The 23,852-nt window shown below is 38.7% G+C and overlaps 1 protein-coding gene across 1 annotated transcript in view; it reads right to left on the bottom strand.

Moving 5' to 3' along the window:
* PCDH15 (protocadherin related 15) overlaps window positions 1-23,852 on the bottom strand; it is a 1,685,023-nt gene that overhangs the window by 309,558 nt on the left and 1,351,613 nt on the right. The window contains exons 16-17 of the mRNA XM_034662367.1: window positions 17,830-18,023; window positions 3,262-3,394 (exon numbers count right to left, since the gene is read on the bottom strand). Coding sequence (XP_034518258.1) covers window positions 3,262-3,394; window positions 17,830-18,023 — 327 coding nt within the window. The remainder of the gene's footprint in view (window positions 1-3,261; window positions 3,395-17,829; window positions 18,024-23,852) is intronic.

Below are 23,852 nucleotides of genomic sequence, written 5' to 3'. Positions count from 1 at the left end.
GCAGTAAAAACTCGCTTAGCAAAATGGTTGACTGCAATAACGTAGAAGGCAAGTGACAAGCCAAAGAACCCACAGCTCTTGACATAAGAGTAGCCACGCAGTTAGTGCATGTCTCCCACATGAGGATCACACATCCCTGAGGTGAGGAGCTCAGCAGCAGCCTGTGCCCGGGTTTAGTGGATAAACCACGGGCAGTAGGGTTAAGTGTCACTTCCAGGAGAAGCATTAAGATCCAAATTGTGGCTTATTGTGCCTGTCTTTTTACTCTGTCAGAAGAACAACACTGCTCTGCATAGAAGCTGCCCCTTCATTCTGACATGGGGTGAATGATGGAGGATGGAGGTGGAACTAATTCATGGTGGATATACAGTAGGAATGAGATATAACCCTTCTCAGTCACAAATTGTTGAAATTTTGAGTGAGTGTGTACAGACTATATCCTAGCTATCTGTAAAGGCAGGTGTTCCATTTAGTGCCACATGCGTGTTACCTATTATTATTTTTATATAAGCACCAGGGTAATGGTGATGGTATGAGGGGATTTCAAAATCTCAGAGGGACAAAGATGGACGAGGTTGATGAAGTTAACACATCCTAGTTGCTGAAGTCCTTGAAGAAACCGGCTCCACATCAAGTGGTCAAGATTAACAACTAGATGTGCAGGGAGTGAAAGGTACTGATTTGTTGCACCTGTTAATTTCTGTAGCATAAATGTGACCACCATGGCTGATTTCAGACTACCGATGGACATGATGGGACAGTGGGGACAGCTGTGCACAGGGGCTCCTATGATCCCATGATCCCAGTGCAAAGCTGGGGCACACACCTCTAGTAGGTTTCACTGGCAAGTGGGGGTGATACACAATCATGCTTTGGAGAAAGATCTGACCAACTCTGGAAGAAAAAAATGCCACCTAATGCCAACCCTGCTCAGCACAGGAAGTTTGGAAAAGCAGAGCTCTGGCTCACCTTCTCCTCTACTGAATGCCATGGATGCAGGAGCCAGTCAGGACAGCCTTAATAAGCTGAGGAAAATCACAGCCTCCCCAGCAGTTCTGAGACAGAATGAAAGGAAAATACTTAGAAGGGGAAGGGGAAGAGGAGAAATAAGGATTGTTTTCTGAGAAGAAACAACTTTGATCTCAGTCAAAACAGATCATTCTGAAACCAGGCTGCTGTTACCTTTGAAAATATATTTCTCCAAAAATCCTGTCTTTCTAAATTGACCAGTGAGTCAGCAGTGGGCTGTGCAGCATGTGAAAGAGAGGAGGACGGAGCCAGAGGAACCACTGATGTGTTCTGTTATTAGAAGTCTCCGGGAGAGTAATTTGGTAGAAGCTTTTCAGCTTTTAGGTCACTAGTTTAAATTCAATCTCAGTTGATCAAGAGCAAAAGGGAATGGCTGGTGGCTTATGAAAAAGCCTTGATGATGACACCTCATTCTTTCCCATAGAGACTGCCACTGCAATTGGCACCCTTTCTTTTTCTCCTACCAGAAGCAGAAAGGGTGACTAGAAATGTCATTTCACGTATTTGCTCAGTTTTTGCGGTAGAGAAATTTGAGATGTGAAAAAGACCAATTCCTTTTCATCTTCAACTCACAGGTAGAGTTATTCTCCCATAATATGGTTCATGGACCTTTCTGGGATTTATTGAAATGAGACCTAGGGCCATATTATAAGTAAGAATATGTTACCTCATAGAAAGTTAAATAGCATAAAGGCACATTCTGAAGGAATATTTAAACGTAAAACATGTAAAGTTTCTTAGCCTGAATCTCATAAATCTAGGATTTATTTTCTTTTTCTTCTCATTTACACAAACAAATCCGTGTGTGTGTGTGTGTGTGTGCATGAGATTTTCATTATTCCATTAATTGCACTTGTCTTCATATTTGGTTTTCAGAGACTATGGGGTTCTTTTATTTTGTCCATGAAAATACTCCAAATTTCCTTGTTGCTAAGATGTCTACCTTCACATAATTTTATTTACCACATGTTTTAATAGTGAATGAACCACAGAAGCAAAGTCTCTGTAGTTACCTGGGGAAAAGTAACCAAATAGATATTAGAGCACAGGCACAGAGAATTATCTGGTATTGCCAAAGTTCCGGCAGCCTCAGGTACTAAAGGGATCTAAGGGAATGAACCTTGTTTTAGAAATGATGAAAATTCAATCAACTGATCTAAGCCCCAGTTACTTTCCACGGGGTTCACTTTCCACGTCTGGACCATGAGGCTGATGTGTCTCATTACTTTCACATCCTTTCCAGCTCAAACATTTGTTATAATCACCGCTTTTACCTCATCAGGTTTTGGGTGACAGCATGTCTGCATTCAAACAGGAGGTGGGCAAGATGTAACTAGGCCTTGTGTCACCTTCTTGGTGGTAAAGATTGATGCTGGGATTTTCCTGAAGTGTCACATGCACATCTATCTGTCCTACCCTTCAAGGCCAGCTTCCTGAACTCTTGTTAGCGAGCTCAGCTGTTCCCGTGTAACACCACCAGAAGAAGTTCAGTCCCCTGTCCTCTCAGCATCCACAGGTAAAGTGATGTGTCGTGTGATGATTCTTAGAGTGAGGGACAGTGATCAACACCACATGAAGCCCAACTTGTAGGTTCAGTTAAAGATACAACCATTTTTGGCCAAATGTGCTTCAGTCACCAATGTATAAACAGGGAAAACCAAGCAATCATCCAGCAAGTAACTCATATGCCCATGAATCTGGATCTGCAAATGGAAATATCAGCGAAAACTCCTCCCTTCACCTAAATGAATAAACGAGGCCCAGCAACTACGAGATTTGCTCATGGCCACAGAATGAAGTTGTCTGCCTCAGAATTAGAATGCCTACCGTCAGTCTGTGAACCCAAGCTATTTTCTCTATACCACACTGCAGCAAAACTAAATCCTGCTAGGCAAAGGAATTTGAGGCAGAACATAATAGTCAGCTGCAGACTCTTTGGGTGCAAAGTACAAAAGATTCAAGCGCATGTTTCCAATCCCTTCATTCTTTCTTGTAAGGATTGCAGCTAATCCCTACCAGCTAACGTTAGTCCTTCAGTTGTGGCAATCAATAGAATAGATTAGCCGAGGAAACTCTCCAACCATATTACCCCCATTTTCCTTTCCAGATGGAATTTTCCTATACCAGAGTGCAAGCAGACATGTGAATCTCCCCCCACACACACACAAATACAGACCCATCAGCCTTCAAGGTTGTCTCCATAGAGCTTTATGTATATACCAAGAAGCATACCTGTAGATTTAATAAAACAGCACCAATCCTCATGGCTTCACTGATTTCAAGGCTGTACATCAACTGTGGGAAGCGGGGAGGGCTTTGATTATTTGGAGGAAGCACTTCAATGTATACCGTGCAGATGGAGTGCCTGCAGAGAACAAGAACAGAACAAGATGGGTAAAAATCTACCTCACCTTTAATGACAGACTGCAGTCTGCGTTCAGCTGTTGGGCTTACAGGAGAGGACATTTTGAATTTTTAGAGAAAACAATAAAACAATTCAGAATGAAAGGATGGCAAAATAAAAGCTACCACTGAAACATCATGTTTCTACGAAATTATCCTAGTAAAAAGAAAGGAAATGCCTCAGGGTACCCATTTTTCCTGCTTAGATTTATAGTGTGAGCTAAAACAGAATAGCTATACAAATAAAGCTAATAAATTAACAGGAGCCGTGACTCCTTTCTTTTTTAACGTCTATTCTAATAACAAAAAGCATTCTATAAATATCTGGTAATATGAGCTGTCCTTGGGGCTCTCTTCCCATTAAACCAGCAGAGGGAGTATTGATTAAAATAACACAAAACAAAATATGGGCTGTGTTTTATTAGTTTTCTTGCTGACATCAATGGCTTCATGTAAATGCATGTCAAGAGTCAGGCTCATAAAGTAATCATTGTGTGAACTAGTTGCAAACAAAACTAAAGGTGTTTTTAAGTCTTCTTTGAAGAATATACTATGAAAAGCTATAAATTAGATTTAATGAAAGTCTTACATCAATAGGGAATTTTTCTGAAGGAGAAGACGACATTCTGTTACTATAAAGACAAAAATATTAGCGCTGGAGTGCCTGGGTGGCACAGCGGTTGAGCGTCTGCCTTCAGCTCAGGGCGTGATCCCGGCGTTCTGGGATTGAGCCCCACATCAGGCTCCTCCACTATGAGCCTGCTTCTTCCTCTCCCACTCCCCCTGCTGTGTTCCCTCTCTCACTGGCTGTCTCTATCTCTGTTGAATAAATAAATAAAATCTTTAAAAAAAAATATTAGCGCTGACATAATCAAGTTTTTTGATATCTCTAAACTCTGAAATTTCTTTGCTCAACGAAAGCTACAGAAGCAAGACGTTCAAGGTTTATACAGAAGCAGCACTGGCTAAAATTAATGAGAAAGTTAGTCGTCTCCCATCTGGAAGAAGATGCCACCACTAATGTTGGACTACAATTAGCCTTCTGTCCTGAGGAACACATAACCACTGCCGAAGTTACATGCTTTAAACTTCTTTTAACAAAATCACCACTTTTCACTAAAAACACATTTGTTGTCATTTCTGTTTGGGGGCTAGAATTTTCTTAAAGTAGCCCAAAATTCTCTTGGGGGACCTGGGTGGCTCAGTCAATTAAGCATCCAACTCTTGATTTCATCTCAGGTCACGATCTCAGGGTCAGGAGATCAAGCCCCGTGTTGGGCTCCACGCTGAGCATGGACCCAGCTTAAGACTCTCTCTCTCCCTCTGCCCCTCTCCACCAGTTTGCCCACTCACTGTTGCTCTCTCTCTAAAGCCAAAGTTCTTTTTATTAATTGCTCAATTAAAATACATGCCCACCAAAAATGTTTTTCTGATATTATTATGCTAAAAGAGACTACGTTTTGAAAAGCTTTGCAGAGAAATACAGATCATAGGCACTGCAAATTTGTTTCAGGTTATCATCTTATAATATGCCTAAGTCCAAATTTTTCCTGGACACACCCTCAATAGATGAGATACTTACAGAACGTTAAGTACGTCTAAAAGGTTGCAGTGACTTAAAAAAAAATCATACTTAACATTTATCACAACATTGTTCCAAAATTATCTCATTTTAAATTAAAATCTCTTTTATAATCAGTTTTTATATTTATAATCAAAGTACCTGTATTTATTCTCGCCTCTGGATTTATCACTTTATTGTTAAAATCTGTCAATAAAATTGATCAAATTCTAATTGTTTTCTTTTCAAAATATATATATTTTTTTACAACTGAGATTTTAATAGTAAGCTTCTTTTTAAAATTTGATTCATTTATTAGTCAGCGAGAGAGAGATAGAGAGGGGAGAGGCAGGCAGAGGGAGAAGCAGGCTCCCGGCTAAGCGAGGAGCCCCATGCAGGACTCGATCCCAGGACCCTGACATCATGACCTGAGCCGAAGGTAGACGCTTAACCGACTGAGCCACCCAGGCGTCCCTAAGAGTAAAATGTTTACATTAGGTTAAAATGGTTGATGAAATGTTACTTATAAGCTTATAGGTATCAATCTTATGGCTAGATGCAAAATAAAACATGGTGGGAAGAAAAATATCCACAAGTTACCAAATTTAATGTGCATTACAGAGCCCCACTTTTCATTTTGAAATGGACCCGTAGGAGACGGAAGGGAAGAATGAAGGGGGGGTAAACAGAAGGGGGAATGAACCATGAGAGATTGTGGACTCTGGGAAATAAACTGAGGGCTTCAGAAGGGGGGCAGGGTTGGGATAGGCCGGTGATGGGTATTAAGGAGGGCACATATTGCATGGTGCACTGGGTGTTATACACAAATAATGAATCATGGGACACTACATTAGAAACTAAGGATATACTGTATGGTGACTAACATAACAGAATAAAAAATTATTAAAAAAAAATGAAATGGACCCATTATCTTCCCAGGTGGTGACCTGGCTCCAACAGCATCCCTGGGATACATGCTCTCCCTGATATTACCCTTATGACCCTGGCTTCTTTTAGCATCTGTTATTCATCAAGACATTTAAACATTTTATAAGTCTGTCCCTTTTTCCGGCCAGCACATTGTCTGTGCATAAGAAGTCCTATAATATCTGCCCTCTGCCATGTTGGTAATAGCCCTGCCTGAGGGATGTTGTTGAGGACAGGATTTGTAACCACACGTCCCTGAGTTAGAATTTGGATGTGGACCACTGTGTAATCCTGGGCAAATTGTTTCAGTTTTACCACTGACATCTAAAAAATGAGAGTAATACTAACATCTCAGTTTAGCAGAAGGGTTAAATAAGATTAATAAATCTGTGTGTCTGTAGGTTGTGCATACATATGTATCTGTATGCACATACACAAACATGTTTATCCATTATTACTGACAACTGTTCAAAAGAAAGACTCTTATTCTATTCTTAAGGAGTAGGGTAAATAAGCTTGCGTATACCTTATTAATTTCCCTTATAATTTTTTTAAACATTTTAATTGCATCCTTTCCCTTTTCTAAGCTAAATACCTAAAGGCATCATACACCTGGTCACCTCCCCAAAATGGGGTGTGGTAGTGTCAGTGTAGGGACATATTAGATCAGAATCTTCTGGTGTGGGACAGACGACTCTGCATTTTCTATGGATATACAATATCCTTACACACACTAGATTTAGAAGACCACTGTCCCGGGAGCTCTTGGCAAAAAAAACGTGTAGGCTTACCTGCTTTTTAAGTTAGTAGCCTGAGGCTTCCTCTATAAACTGACCTAGTGTTCACCTTGGTAACCCTGGAGGTAAGAGATGCTTTCACTAATGAATTTTTTTTTTTTGACCTAGAACACACTTGTACTCCAGATTCAAAGTTTTCTTTCAAAAAGTTAGGACTTTCCTGCTTTTGGATTTTTTTTTTTTTTTTACAGCTTCAGCTTACTGGTGGTCTGGAATACTTGAAGTCTTTACCAGAATACGAAGCTCTTCGCACTCATGAGAGTGTGGTTTACACTGAACTGATTATGCTTTGTGTGTTTATTCTTCCCCCTTTGACTGTTTTCCCACAAGAGGGCTAAACTGTTACTACCACAATACCACAGGAAGGGACTAAACTGTTACATCCCCAATACCACAGGATGGGACTAAACTGTTACATCCCCAATACCACAGGAAGGGACTAAACTGTTACATCCCCAATACCACAAGATGGGACTAAACTGTTACATCTGCAATACCACAGGATGGGACTAAACTGTTACATCCGCAATACCACAGGATGGGACTAAACTGTTACATCCGCAATACCACAGGATGGGACTAAACTGTTACATCCCCAATACCACAGGAAGGGACTAAACTGTTACATCCGCAATACCACAGGATGGGACTAAACTGTTACATCCGCAATACCACAGGAAGTACTTCTACACCGGAAGAGGCTGGTGCATGTGCTAGGAGGGAAGACAACTTTAAAATGCAAAACAAAGAACCCAGGCAGAGGACAGAGAGAAGAGCAGCTGGTCCAACACCAGCTTCTCCTTTGTCCAACCTTATTCCTTCCCTTCCTCTGCTCCTTCCCAGAATAATTCAAATGCTAAAATTGCTAATTACATATGTTTCTGCTCCCCCTCCCCCCCACTTGGATCTTGGAGTTGTTTGAGAAAGATCAAGTTTCAAGGTCTAGATTTTTCCTCTTCAACTTCTTGGCTCTTCCTATAATGTATTTAAATAACCACCAGACTTCTGAGGGTTACTGCCTTTTAAAATGCTATCCCCTTTTTATCCCTGATGTCAGCATTGTGTCAGAGTTAGCTTTCCTGAAACTAAATACCAATAGTATTCACAATAAAATTATACNCAATACCACAGGAAGGGACTAAACTGTTACATCCGCAATACCACAGGATGGGACTAAACTGTTACATCCGCAATACCACAGGAAGTACTTCTACACCGGAAGAGGCTGGTGCATGTGCTAGGAGGGAAGACAACTTTAAAATGCAAAACAAAGAACCCAGGCAGAGGACAGAGAGAAGAGCAGCTGGTCCAACACCAGCTTCTCCTTTGTCCAACCTTATTCCTTCCCTTCCTCTGCTCCTTCCCAGAATAATTCAAATGCTAAAATTGCTAATTACATATGTTTCTGCTCCCCCTCCCCCCCACTTGGATCTTGGAGTTGTTTGAGAAAGATCAAGTTTCAAGGTCTAGATTTTTCCTCTTCAACTTCTTGGCTCTTCCTATAATGTATTTAAATAACCACCAGACTTCTGAGGGTTACTGCCTTTTAAAATGCTATCCCCTTTTTATCCCTGATGTCAGCATTGTGTCAGAGTTAGCTTTCCTGAAACTAAATACCAATAGTATTCACAATAAAATTATACCATTAATGTTGTAATAAATACTAGTAATTCAACAGCAAGAGTTAAGCACAGAATAAAACAGGACAGTCACTTGATAAATAATAATGTTCACATTTTATGTGAACATTTTGTATTAACATTTTATAGCTAGTCTTAAATGCATAAAATCGAGCAGTTATATAATACAAATTTTATTTTTGTAATATAGCCAGTATGATGTAGATAAATCTTTATTTCAAAAAAAAAAAAAAAAAGGAAAATCATAAATCTTTACCTTTCTCCTTTGGTAATGAAGTCAAAGTAGAACCCAAGGGCTGATGTATTTTCTCAGGTAATCTTATGATTTTATTTTTATTTATTTATTTATTTTTAAGATTTTATTTATTTATTTGACAGAGATAGAGACAGCCAGCAAGAGACGGAACACAGGCAGGGGGAGTGGGAGAGGAAGAAGCAGGCTCATAGCTGAGGAGCCTGATGTGGGGCTCGATCCCATAATGCCGGGATCACGCCCTGAGCCAAAGGCAGACGCTTAACCACTGTGCCACCCAGGCGCCCCTAATCTTATGATTTTAAAAGACCCTAGAAGCCATCTAATTTAACTCTCTTATTTTACAAAAGAGGATTAGAAAAATCAGAGATTAAGTGACTGAATCAATGTTAAAAAGTTAATAGGAACTGAAGATAAACTAAAAGGCAAGGCTTCTAAATTCAAAGTCATTCCACCCTTTCTCCCCCCATCCTACAAGAACAAATTTGGGAAGTAAATTGGAGATTTTTGACTTATCTGATACTACAGATGTAGTATGAAACATTCGTAATGAAGGATGCTATCTTACAAGAAATCATAAATTGGTTCAAATCTTGGGCTAAGGTATGCTATCACAATTAATTTTAATTATACCAATGAATGAGACTTCTTAGTTTTGTTTGTTTTGTTTTTTTTGTAAGACCAAAATAGAATTTGAATAAAGAAGAGGTTGGGAAGACAGGCTTCAGAGGCTTTCACCTTGCAGGACTATTTCAAAAGATAAAAAGTCCCTTTGTTTTGATACAGCGATAGTACTCAGTACTAATGAGATGATGTTGCTGGAGTGTTGGCTATACAATGTGTACTGTAATATTCTATTGATTCCATGCTACGGGTATTTATTTGTCACTTTACTTCTTTCTCTACCTTGCTTCTCAGGTGGAAGTGTGTATTTTGTTTCCCTAGTAGACTTAAAAGAGAAATTGCCTCCCTTTTCCTTTGTCTCCCACCAACACTGTGCTAGAAAAGCTATATTTACAGTTCAGTGTTCCCAGGTTCTATTTTACTATTTTGGAAGTACATATAGGAAAAGTATAGGAGCAAAGATTTCAGATTTAAAACCAAGGTAGGATGTCAGAGAAACTTCTCAGGGGATGTTGCAGGGACAGAGCTTTTGTTTGTTTTTTTTTGTTTTGTTTTTGTTTTTGTTTTTTTTTTTTTAGAGAGAGAGCCAGGGAGAGAGGGAACACAAGCAGGGGGAGTGGGAGAGGAAGAAGCAGGTTCCTAGTGGAGGAGCCCGATGTGGGGCTCGATCCCAGAACTCTGGGATCACACTCTGAGCCGAAGGCAGACGCTGAGCCACCCAGGCGCCACAGGGACAGAGTTTTAAGATGCAAGATGGATTTAGGTTTAAAGACCACAGGACATTCCACACAGGGAAAACACATGTGCAAATTCACAGGGCAATAAATAAGAAAACTGTAAGCCTTGTAGCACTACAGAGAAGGGTTTAAATAGGGAAATGGTAAGAGTTAAGACCTGAGAGGCAGACAAACGTCCAGATCATGTAGGGACTCATGCGCTATACTTACTAATTTAAGCTTCATCTTGACAACAATGGGGACTGGTAGATAGACTGCAAGCATGTTAGCGATATGCTCACATGTGCCAAGTAATGCATGTTCTCACAACACACCATTGATCAAGTCTCTGGGTCTTTGCTTTTATTGCTGTATTTGGATATCCCATTATCATTACTGTCGAAGTTGACCTGTGCTTGTAATTACCTACCATTGCCTGTCCAGTCTTACCTGTGCCTCACCACCACATGAATACTCTGAGGTCAGAGATCTCATTTTACTTGTCTTATATTTTCAGGGCTACCCCAAGAGGCTAAAAATTGTGAGAACTCAGTAAATTTTTGTTAAAATGAGTACTCCTATTTTCTATTCTTAATGTTAAATATATCTTGTTGTTATTTAAAAGAATAAAATTAATGATAAGAATGATTTTGAGAATGAACTATTTAACCTTGTGTTAATTAGATAGAACCTTGGATTCCAAGGAAAAACATTGGGAATTAAGAAAATATGCCATGCTATGCGCCAATCATTTTATTGTAATTATATTATAAGATATTTGGGGACAGGACTGTCCTTCATTCTTTGTCTTTATGAATACCTAATAGTAGTACTCCACTCATATTGAAATTAAATAAATATTAATTTAATTCAATTCAATTCAATAAGTATAAAAAGACTTACATAAACCAATAGACGAACTACTATCTTCAATTGCAGTTACTTTTTAAAACTTTTGGTTTTTATCTGTCCTCTTGTACTTATGAGAAACTCAACAAAGCAGAGCAAAGGTTATAGACTTGCTCTTCTTACTCTCTGAATCTTTAGCAAGTTTTCTTAATCAGAATAACAAATACAAAAATAGTTAATTCATACAGGCCTTATTTTGTTATTTAAGTTTATGAATTAAGATCTCTAATCTAAAAAAGAATAAAATGGAAAATTGCCATTGTTTTCTTATGTTATGATTTAAGTAGGTTTACATATCACTGTTGCTGGCCGGGTCAATTTGTAAAATATATCAAGGTCTGTACTTCCATGCTGATAATTTTCAAGTAGCCTCTTCCTTCCAAAGGAAATACTGAAAGCAAGACCTCACAACTCTTTGGTTCATTCATCAAGTCAATGTGAAAGCTTAATTTTCCTCCAGAAAATAGCAAATGTCATTATCCTAGAGGGAACATGACATTATCCCAGCAGGGAGAAAGGATGTATCCAGATTTTATTCTCCGTAGGTCCCACCTGATATTTGACCAAACATTATAAGGTGATCTTTTAGTGTCCAGACCATTGTCCATAAAGAAAACAATGAGGCCAGGTCAACTAAATGCTTAGTGTCACTGAAACCACCTGTGTATTCAGAATCTGAAGTTGGCATTTTGTTTCCTGGAGTTGAGTAAGATTTTACTCCAACGAAATCCTTCATTGCACCCGGTTATTATAGGCAGTGGCTTATTGAGACAAATCAGTGATATGACTTCCAAATGGGAACTAAGAAGTGGATTATAAAATCTCACTCTTAAATTATAAAATAGTTAAAAAGTCATCAGTCATATTATACAAGTATATATAGAGTTTACAGGATCTATATAGCACAGGACTATACTCAATGAAAATAAAAAAGTCATAAAATAAATTGATGACTATTAAGGGACTTTAATAAAAGTTTAAATGGTAAAAACAAAAAGTGCCTTAATTCTTAAAATTCACATTACTAGTACTGATATTAAGCAATTGAAGTGTTTTGTTTGTTTCCTCCAGAATAATCACTATAAAAGGTCATGGCTATGGAACAGAGTGGAAGATAAAGTCTAGAATCCAATAGTCCTAGTTGTTTACGAGGTGGGTGGGAGTGTGGGCAAAGGGCCATCTAGCCAAGTCAATTATCATCTTTCAGCCTCAGATGTCTGGTCTGCAAAAATAGAGTAATGCAAAAGTCACACTGTTGTTGTTCAGATTAGAAGTTATGTAGCGAGAGTAGCTTGCATGATGTCTACTACATGCTAATTACACAGCATCGATCATGTTTAACTCCTCTTCGGAATAACCCAATATGAATAAGGCTATACTTTAAATTCATTCAAACTTTGAATCTTACCTTAGGACAATATATAAAAATATTCCGTGTGTCTTCTCAAGGAACAGCCCTTAACTCTTTTCTCATGTTCAGGCGTATACATCTATTTGTCTTTTGGGTATATGAACAGTGGCCAAATCCAACTAAATGAGTCCAAAATTCAGCTCATCTCCTCTACCCAAACCATGCACATCAACTTGACATCTCTACCCTATCACCTTAGACAAAATATTGGCAGATTTTTTTTTTTGACGATTCCATCTCTCCATCTTCCTAACACACCCAGTTCAAGACTTTAGCCCCTGGATTTTTCCAGTGGTAGAGTCCTATGTCATCTCCCTGCCTCCAGTGTTGTCCCCCTCAAATTCATCTCCCACAGGGACACCAGACGGATTCTCCAGAAACTAAACTCATCTCACCCAACTTCTAATTTAAAGTCCTTCATAAATACCTCCAGAGACTGGATAATAAGTCCAAGCTTCTTAAAAAAACAAATTAAATTTTCCATGAAATGACCCTTAATTCTCCTGCCCCTTCTCGAATGTGTTTACGCACTGGTAACACTGACTAGACTGGTAATTACCCATAATGACCAAGCTCTTTCAGACCTCTCAGGCTGTGCAAATAATGTGACTTACTTTTTTCACCTGGTCAACCTTGACTCATTCTCTGAAAGTCATCTGCTTGGGAGGCCTTCTAAGCACTCCCTTATTATAACGAGTGCCCTCCTCGATGCCCCAGAGAACAGAGAAATTGACTCAATCATACACTTACCATGCTGAACTGAATTTAACTATTTATAATCCTACTTTCCACGCTGTACTGTAATTTTTTTGGCCTGCACATGATGGCACTCTGTTTATCTTTGTAGTTCCATGACACATTAAGTGGTGGTTGTATAATAAATGGTTGGTTGGGCGGAACAGAAAATCTTACTTTCACTGACACCTTTTTTAAGTTATTAGTGACAAAATTAGACAGAATTGGTGTATACTATGAAAGAAGGCAGAACAATTTCAAATCTGCCTTTTTGTTTCATGGGCTCTTTAAAGTTATTTGAGTTTTATATTACACTGTCTCCTTTTCTAATTCATCTGTTTAAAAAACAGAAAAAAAAAAGATGTTTGTTATGAACTTAGGAAAACAATAAAAACGGATAACTTTTAAGCACCTAGGGCATTCCAGGAATTGTTTGGGCTTCTGTAGACACAAGAGACAAGGGAACCGCAGTAATTCTTGCCCTTGTGAACTAAAATTCCAGTGGGGGAGGAAGCAAGGCAGACCATCAACTTCATACCCTAACCGAAGGTCTGTAATAGCCTATCCCAGGGTGATAAGTGCAGTGGATAAAAAGTGGCATAGAAGTATGGAAAGGCTGTTGCAGCTGTAAATACTTTGTCTGAAAAAACTTTGCAAATTAAGTGATTGTTGAGTAGGGGCCAGAAGGACTGGACAAATGGAAAGAGGAGCCATCCAGGCTGAGAGGGGAAGGTCATATTCGAAGGTCAGAAAGCAGCTGCCAGCCTCAGGGATGAGCAGAGGCAGGGTGATGGCTGGAGTGGAGAAGCATGGTGGAGCAGGAGATGATGTCCCACAGAGGAGGTGACACTAGGGAACGTCCTCGGGCTGGTGGCCGCTGGCAATGTGTGCTGAGCTCCCCTGGTCTTTTTAATGATTTTGCCTTTTACTTCGGGTCAGATGTGAGACCCCAAAGAGAGCTTGAGCAAAAAGAAAGTGTGTTTCCTGTGTTACTAGAATCTCTCAGGCCCCTGAACAGAGAAGGGATAGAAGGTGCATTGGCAGAAGCGTACGGAGAAGAGGTTTCAACAGCTGGGATCAGAGAGATGTGTGGTGCGAACCAGGGTGTCAGTAACAAGAGCAGAGGATTGTCCATCTATGTGTGTTTTTAGGGTAGAACTTAGAGGTGTTGCTCAAGATGGCATCTGAGCTTGAGAGAAAGGAATGCACTGAGGCTGCTTCCAGGGGTGTTTGGTCAGAGCAGCTGCAAGACTGACCATAAGATGCCAAGTAACAGGGACGCCTGGGTGGCGCAGTCATTAAGTGTCTGCCTTCGGCTCAGGGCGTGATCCTGGCGTTCTGGGATCAAGCCCCACATCAGGCTCCTCTGCTAGGAGCCTGCTTCTTCCTCTCCCACTCCCCCTGCTTGTGTTCCCTCTCTCGCTGGCTGTCTCTGTCAAATAAATAAATAAAATCTTTAAAAAAAAGATGCCAGGTAACAGATGATACTGAAGGAATGTTGGACAGTTGGGAACCAGATCCCACTGGAGCGACCTACGGGTCTGGAAGTGACCATGTGGAAAGGAGGTTAGAGGTTAGGCTGGAAAAGCAGACAATGGGGAAGGGGCTGCCATCTGTAGATGGAGGAGCAGATAAGATGAGACTCAACAGGACAACACAAGGAAGGAGAAGGAGGGGTAGTCCACTGATATCCGTGAGGAGCAGGGAATCCCCCTATGACATCTCCATGATTGAAGAAAAGAGAGATGCAGAGTATGGTGTGGGGGTTTGGCCTGTGCTCTGGGGGATGGCTCAATGGGGAATGACCCCTCTCACTGGCTGTGTTATGGTCCTCCTCTCAAATTGCTTGGCCCTCGTGTAGTTTTGGGTAGGGGAGCTCTGAAAACTTGATTGCCTCCATAACGTTGATCTCTTTAAAATTTCTTACTCTTTGGGATCAGTTTTGATAAACTGTATCTTCTGGAAAAATTATCCATTTCATTCATCTTTTCAAATTTGGCATATATTAAAGCAAAGGTATCTCTTATGATTCTTTTAATTTCCTCTATTTCTGTAGTATTTCCTTCTTAGAATTTATTATTGAAATTTATCCCTTTTTTAAAAACACATTTGTTTATTTATCTTAGAGATAAAGAGAAAGTATGGATGGGGAGGGGCAGAGAGAGGGAGAGAGAGAGAAAGAGAGAGAATCTCAAGCAGATTCCCTGCTGAGCACAGAGCCCAAAGTGAGGCTTGACCTCATAACCCTGAGTTCATAACCTGAGCCAAAACCAAGAATCAGACACTTAACAGACTGCACCACTTGGGTGCCCCTCTCCCTTTTTTTGATTAAATGTGGTAGTGGTTTATCTATTTGATTATGTTTCATATTTTTTATCTCTTTTTTTCAAAGAACAAAATTTGGATTTATATACTGGTTTTAGAGATCTTTACCACTCATTCACACTTGCTATTACAATTGTTAATTCTTTCTTGCATCTTTTGTGGTTTTTAATTCTTTTATGAGGTATCAGAACAGCTGTATGGAATCTTCATAAAAATTTCTCAAAAAGGGAACAGACTAATTTCACTAAATAAAGTAACAAACATAATCTAGCATTTTAATTCAAGAATAAAACATCACAACCTAGTGGGATTCATACTAAGTTTGCAAAATAGATTTATTTAGGAACTGTATCAAGATCAGTCATTATATGATCAGCTCAAGAACAAAAGTCACTACTGTCTTCATAGATGATGGGCATATATTTTCTTATTTTAAAAAGCCAATAAAATGGGAATAAACACTTTCTTAACATAATTAAAAAAAATTTTTTTTAAATCAATCGATATAATGGGGACATCTGGCAGACATTCCTACTTGAGTTAAAAACAAGACGAGTGGGGATGCCTGGGTGGCTAAGTCAGTCAAGAGGCCAACTCTTGGTTTTGGCTTAGGCTATGATCTCAGGGTCATGGGATCAAGCCCCGTGTCAGTCTCCATGCTCAGCAGGGATTAGCCAATTAAATTAAAGGAAAGAAAATGGAAAGAAAGATACAAATTTTCATTATTTATACAATATACTCCTGGATAACACAGAAGAATTGATGAGAAAACTATAAAAATATAAAAGAATTAAATAAGAAAGTGGGTTAAAATTAATAAGAGATTATAGCTTTCACATATATAAATATCAGTCAGATAGAACAAAGAGAAAAGAGTCTATGTACAATAACAGCAAAAGATAGGGAATCACAAACGAAGAAATGCACAGAACTCATATAAAGAAAATATTTAAGAATAAAAATTCCTACAAGACACACAAGAAAGTATGGACAAATAGAAAGTTCTTGGATAGAACAATTTGACATCAAAAACACATAATTTAACCCTAGGTAATTAATTTATGAATTTAATGTGTTCCTAATAGAAATGTGGTTAAAAACCCCACTGAACTACCTTATATTAACATAAAGAGCAACCAAGACACTTCTAGAGAAAACCAACATTGACATATTGACATATCAATAGAAAGATGGGCAGAGACTATGAACACAGACTTTACAGGAAAAGTAACAGAATTAGCTCATAAGCGTAGAAAATGAACTTACTCGTAAGCAAATGGATAAAAAATAGATGTTATTTTTTTACTTATCAGACTGGCAAAAATCCATGTGTTCGATATGACACACAGCTGGGGAGACTGTAGAATTACCCACTCTCAGACTTGACAGTTGGAACTGTAACTTGTTATGAGCCCCATGGAATAAAATTTGGCAGTTATCACTAAAACTTATAATTGCGTATGCCCTTTGGTAAATGTGAATTTAGAGTGTTGAGGTATTTGCACATATTCAAGATTATGCTTGTTCGGTGTTATTTATTTCTTCAATGTCAGTAAAAGAGAGACTGGAATTTGAAAGTCCATCGCCAGTGGGTTTCTTACACAGTATAACACATGCATGAAAGAATATTATGTAGCTGGGAAAAGAGTTTTGAAGAAATTATTCAGTATTCATATTGAAAGAAACCCGGGATATGTTGTAAAGGGACAAACCCAACAGGTGCAGGAATGAATTACTATTCATTCATATTTTCCTTAAATACATACTGAAAATCAGGAAAAAGCAAGAAATCAATAAAAAAGACATCTCAGGTGGGGCACTAAATAAACACAGTTGTAATAGTGGGAAGTCTTTTGCTTTTCACTCTCTCATACCATCTATGTATCTATATATTTGAATATGCATAATGGGATACATATAGATATATTTTATAGGTAAATGATCAATTCTAAAATAAATTCTATAGATAGAATATATAATGTATATATTTTTATATATGTGTATGCATTTATATATGTGTGTATGCATATATATGTGTGTATACTTTGTATATATAAAGAGAGGATATATATATACACACATATATATATATATATATATATACTTATATATATTTAGACATTGAGAGGTGGCTTCAAACCTGAGATATTTCATGTCGCTGCTACATCTATGATCTCTCACTGTCAGCAAACTTGCTTTTCAGCAATAAATTGGCTACCTGCTTCTGATATTTCCCAGATCCCCCCTAGAACAGATATCTGCATCCCTCACATTTATGAAATCATAGTTACTTATTTTGTGGTTTAATCTTGTCTTTATTGTCCTTTCCCTACAACTTAACCAGGTAAGAACGTGCACTTCCTGAGAATCCGGCCCCTCGAATTTTCTGGACTAATTTAGACGTGTACAGAATAAAAGTACACTTGCTGCGCTTCCTCAGTGTCAGGACACCGGTAACCTGGAGCTCGGAGAAGCAGCAGTGGCTGCACTGCACCTTACCTTCTCTCTGTGGGAGGTGCATTATCCGCGGCCTGGACCGTGAGCGCATATGTGCGCCCCACCTTCAGCGCCACTCCCGGGGCGACGGTGATGAGGCCCGTTGTGTGGTTGATGATGAAGTCGCCCTGAGCCCCCACTAGGATTTCGTACGTGATCTCCCCGTTGGACCCTTCGTCCGCGTCCATGGCCGTGAGCTGGAACAGAAACCACATCGTCAGTCCTCCTTGGGGCTCAGCTTTCCACCGCCTGTGCCCGTCCCCTCAAAAAAGGAGCTTGCTTTCAAAGAGAAAATACAGGTGAAGAAAGAACTCTCAGCACATTCGCTCTCCTCTTGAAGCGTGGCTATTGGTGCTCTGTTGCGGAAGCAATCCCTGCAGAAAGGATCTTTTTTTTTTCTTGTGAAAGTGATAAAAGTTTTGGATCTTGAAGACTGTCTTTATTTTAATTTACTAAAGGAAAGAAGAGGAAAGGTGTAACATCAAATCTAATATCACTATGGGAAAGTTAATTTTTCCCCCCTCTACCTTCCCTTTCTGTTCTGGACACATAAGCACATATTACTGTTCACCGAGACTGGAGAAAACCTAGTGAGTGAAGTCTGTTTTTATTACTGTCATCCTTCTTTCTGCTCTTGCTTTTTACGTCCATAATGTTTTCCTTCCGTCTCTCAGAGAGTTTCTCGTCCTTGCATCCTTTTTATTTCTACTTCGCTTTAGGAAATATCTTTATGATCTTGTTCACACTGACTTATAAAAGACAGAAAAGGCCTAGGGTATTATCTTTCAAAATCAATCAAATCTATCTCCGATTGTAGAATATCTTATTAAAAAATTAAACTGTAAAGCCCAAGAAATATTTTTTTTCTTTTGAGAAAAGGGAATGAATTCAGAGGCTCTTGATAACACTACATGCGCTTTCTTAAGGCTAATTTGTAGGTCCATTTTGAAGCAACGTGTATCCAATAGTTAAAACTATATTTGGGTCATTATGTGTGAGAAGAGAATGACCATTATTAATTCAATAAAGCAAAATTAAGGTTAGAATGATTTAATGAGTTATATAAGGCTCCTTAAATGGCTGATAAATATAAATTTACTCCCGGGGGGAAGTAGATTTTAGTGGGAAATCTTACAATATGCATTTTACAAACATTCACAGAATTTTCTTTATTTAAGATTTTATGTATTTATGTATTTATTTATTTATTTGAGAGAGATTGAGAGAGAGAGAGAGAGAGAGCACACAGGCAGAGAGAAAGGGATATGCAGGGACCCTGACACAAGTCTCAAACCCAGGACCCTGGGATCATGACCTGAACCAAAGGCAGACACAACCTACTGAGCCACCCAGGAGCCCCCAGACATTCACAGAATTTTCTCTCTTCCTCATTCCAAAAGTGATGGATGGGGATAAGAAAGGTGGCCTCATATAAGTTTATACATAATGGGAAAACAATTAAAAGTTTCCTTTTGAATAAATAAAATATTAAATAAGTAAACCTATAGAAAAAAATTTATTTACTAATATTTTATGTGTATTTCCAACCCCCAGTTTTCACTTCTATAAAGTAATAATTCTTTATCATTCACAGATTCCTTTGGGTGACCCCTGGGCACTCTGGTGCACCTTCTTAGGTCAAATGCAAGTGTACACATTTACCTTGAAACTTGAATCCAATTTCGAGAGCACCATGCTAATTAATGGCCCATTCAGATGTTCATGCTCACCATCCCGAGAAGATGTGAACAAAGTGCCTTACACACACCATCACCCTCAAGGGGAGATACTGTGCATACTCTGTTTCTATGTTTAGTATCAACTGCATTCAGAATGGTAATGTGCATAGAACTATTAGCTACAAAAATAATCGAGAGGAAAGAAAGAAATTTGAGAGATCTGCATTTAGTTAGCTGAGATTAGGTATTTGGGGGTGGACAGATGTGGTTGCCAGAAGGAAATGCATTTCATAAAATGATTCGGGGACTTATAGGAGGATGTCAGACATGGTCCTAAAGGCAAAGGAGAAGGAAACTATTTGCAGAAACAGAACAGGTGAATGATGTATATTTATGGAGAATAAGTCAAGCAGACCAACTCAATTCTCTTTCACATGTGGGTAAAATTAGAAAATTAAGAGTGGGGGGAGTAGCAGAGGAGATATCAATTTTGATTATAGTAAATCACTTAACATAATGTCTCAGGAAATCTTAATTAAAATTTAGCTCAAATTGGATTCAATATTAACATTCTTCCTGGGACTTAAATTGGCTAAAGGAATTTAATGATAAATGGCAATGCATCAAGTTAAGAACTGTTGAGGAGTATGCTTTGGGGATGTAGGTATTATGGCTGGCCTTATTTAACATTTTCATGAATGATATTGGAAGGGAAGATAAGCTGGATAATAATTAAATTGAGGAAGACACCCATCTGGGAGGTGCTATAAATACCAGAGAGTACTGCAAAACAGTCCTCAGACTGCAGAGCTAGCCAACCACAGATAAGCTAATATATTCAGGGAACACCACTAGCTCCACAGAAACCAACAGCAGGTAGAGAGTGTAACAAATAAGCTAAAAATCAGTCCATGTTTAGTGATTTAAATAACTTTACACTGTTTTTCAGTCTTTTAGTTACTAAATCAGAACACAGTGGGCTAAAAATCAACTAAGTGAGTCCTCACACATGCAAACAAAGCTTCGGTGAAGAAATTATTGGTGGTCCAAGATTCAATAAAGGGAACAGAGACACTGGCTGAATATCCAGAAAAATGGTAATATCCCTTGTGAGAGATGCAGAAACTAAAGTCTGATGGGGATTTCATTCAGTTACGACCCAATGACTGTGACCACTGGTCTCTGAGATGAAGGTATGTGAAACTGTTCCCAAAGCAGAGGGGATGTCTGCCCCTAAATCAAAGAGGATGGAGGAATGATTGATGTTCATGGAGAAGCCAAAGTGTTGCTTATAAGTTGCCAGAGAGTAGAATAAAATCTATGATTTGCAATTGTTTTTGTAATTGGCAAGACACTCTAAGTCAAACATCTATATATCTTTTTCTGCAGTGTACTACAGTCCTCTTCATAGAGCTGAACCTTACCCTCCCACAATCCCTTCCTCTTGCAATCCCCACATGCACGTGTTTCAGACATCCTCAGCTGCCCATCGTTCCCACAATAAATAAAAAAAATAAAGGAATAAATAAATACGACATGTCTAGATCTGGCTGCGGTTTATTTCTCTCCTCAATCTCTTTCCTGGGTCTGAGAAATAGAAAAATAATGGCTTTACCTAAAAGAAAAAAATGTAAAGAACGTTGGATCATAAATGGAAAAAAAACAAACAACTTAGATTGGAGTCTCATAAATGAAACAAGGATTCAATAAAAGTCATAGTTCATACAGAAGGAATCATCACGCTTAAACTATAACCAAATGCACATTGATTTTTTTATATGAATGATGGCTAAGTCAACTGTGACTAAGCATGTCAACCCGTTGGGATCCTGGGCTTTGCTTCTAGTAAGAGCCTCTCATTTTCCTTGGAGAGATATTTATCCCCTTCATAGCCCATGCTTGGGTGGGGCTGGTCTTAGCTCCAACAATGGGAGTGAGATTCTGGCCTGGACTGTTTCGTTTAAGAATCGGCAAGTTATCCAAGTTGGTGTAGTCAGGGTGACTCCTACAAGCACAGGAAAGTGTGGCTCTTAATTACCTGAGGGCTAGACTGGTCAACTTTTGCTCATCTTTATGTCTACATTGGTTCTTTCCAGGACTGAGGACCATGAGAAGAACACAGTGCCAGGAAATGGAGAATATCATTGATGATACTGTTTCCATGTTTGGNCCTGAGGGCTAGACTGGTCAACTTTTGCTCATCTTTATGTCTACATTGGTTCTTTCCAGGACTGAGGACCATAAGAAGAACACAGTGCAGGAAATGGAGAATATCATTGATGATACTGTTTCCATGTTTGGTCGAGACAAATTCACCCCTGACCTTTTCTGATATATGAACCAAAAATGTACTGTTTTTTTTTTTAAAGAAAAAGCTAGTTTAATTTGAAATTATGTCTCTTCAACATTAGAATCCCAAATATTATAGGAAAAGAGTTATGATTAATGATTCTCCTTGGCTTGCTTTGTGACTATTTGTTCTTCTAGGCTTCCTGTATTTTGAAGTTTTGGTATGCAGTGTCACGTGGTCATTAATACATCCTTGATTCAGTGTATGATTATTCATCACAATGGCCAAAGCTCATGGTATGGAAGTGGTAGAGTTACCCTTGTTTAGATATCATGATTATTTACTTAGCAAGTAATAAAAAAATATGTATACACAGATAAATAACATATATATATGTTCTCTGTAATAAAGCAGTTCTTTTTTAAACAAAGCCATTATCCAAATTAATAAATTAAGCAGTTAAAAATATATATATATATTCCTTAGAATGTCTCTCTCAATCTCTTTATTGCTCATGTTAACTATCCAAACCAGGCAGACAAAAAAAATAGAACCATATGTGTAAGTTTGGTGATATTTAGTACAAGGTAAGGTCATAAATATTCGTGTTTAGGTCTTTTTAAAATGAAGTTCAATTTGCAAAGTGAACTCTGAAGTGATGACATGTGAAAATATGTAAATCTGAGTTTAGAAAAGCCTGGAAAATTCTGTATCCTTTCCACAAGAGTTATAGAAGTAAGCCAACTGAGACCATGTGATGATCACCATAATAACAGAATTAATTCCTAAACTTGATTTGGGCAAAATAATAGTCTGGATGAAAACACTCATTTCTAAATAAGTAGTGAGAGCCTACCATGGTGCCAGGGACAATGCTAGAACCTGGGGGGTAAGTTAAAGTTGGTAAATAAAAGTGGGCTCCTCTTCTCCTCTCCTCCTTCTTCTCTTTCTCCTTGTTCTTCTTCTTTATTTTTTTTAGAATGTACCATCAGAGGAGGAATATTATTAATAACAAAGAAATCTATACTGACATGATGTGACAGGCACTACTGAAAATGAACATAAGCAGCAATGAGTGAGCTACAAGGTACGCATATAAGTCCTCTTGCCTGGGTCACATTTGGAGCTCGGAGTGAATGAAGGGCGGCAGATCAAAGACCATGGATTACGTGCAGTTAGTGGTAAGGGAAAGGTATGTGAGGACAGGGGAATGGATTAGGCTCTGGGGGACACCGAATGTGAGGATCCAGAAAGAGCAGCACAGGAAACAGAGTGACAAGGAAGAGGTGTCATGGAGGGTTTCAGGGGCTGTGACAACACCTTGGAGACTCAGTGTGTGAAAACTGAATGCTGAATTTAGTAGTATTTGGTATTTTATGGATAGTAGTCTCTGCACTCTTTTTTTCTCTTTATTTTTTGTTTTGAGAGTGGGAAATGCTGGAGAGAGTGCCCTAATTTTAGGTAAGAAGTTTTCAGAAAATAGCAGTGAATTCATTTAATGGTTCTTATTTATAATAAAAATTACAATAGAACTGTGCTGATCTCCAAAAAATGGATGAAATATTTCACACCTGACTTAGATAGCAAAATACATTTGAAGAAAGGGAAGTTTTGGTCCACAACGTAGACCCCGGTTGAATAATGAAAAATGAACTGTTTCCCGTGGTGCACATAGGCGACCATCTAGCCCACAGCCTTCTGCTGCATCATGATACAAACCTCACCATCTGAATACTTGTTTCAATCCAGTGCTTTCTATTATGAAGGGAGATCAACTATTAACAGGGGTTTCTTTGTATTCTAACCCCACCTAGAGAGTAGAAAAGGTGAGCTATAGTGCTGTGGTGAATTCCTCAGGAAGGATCACTGAGAAGACACTCTGCCCTTTCCAGAACTTTTCCAAAATAGTGTCTGAGTCTTCCTGATTCTTCATTATTTTGATTTTCAGCTAAGGCAGAAAAGACTGCACTGTGCTTCCAGACATTCACTTCTATTTCCTAGTACATAATACTGACTCCTTTCATTTCGTATTTTGCATTTCATGTAGTTTTTTTTTT

Source organism: Ailuropoda melanoleuca, chromosome 6, assembly GCF_002007445.2.
Source record: "Ailuropoda melanoleuca isolate Jingjing chromosome 6, ASM200744v2, whole genome shotgun sequence".
Classification (NCBI taxonomy): Eukaryota; Metazoa; Chordata; class Mammalia; order Carnivora; family Ursidae; genus Ailuropoda; species Ailuropoda melanoleuca.
The sequence above is the reverse complement of the archived record's forward strand: the minus strand, read 5'-3'. Positions and strand labels throughout refer to the sequence as shown.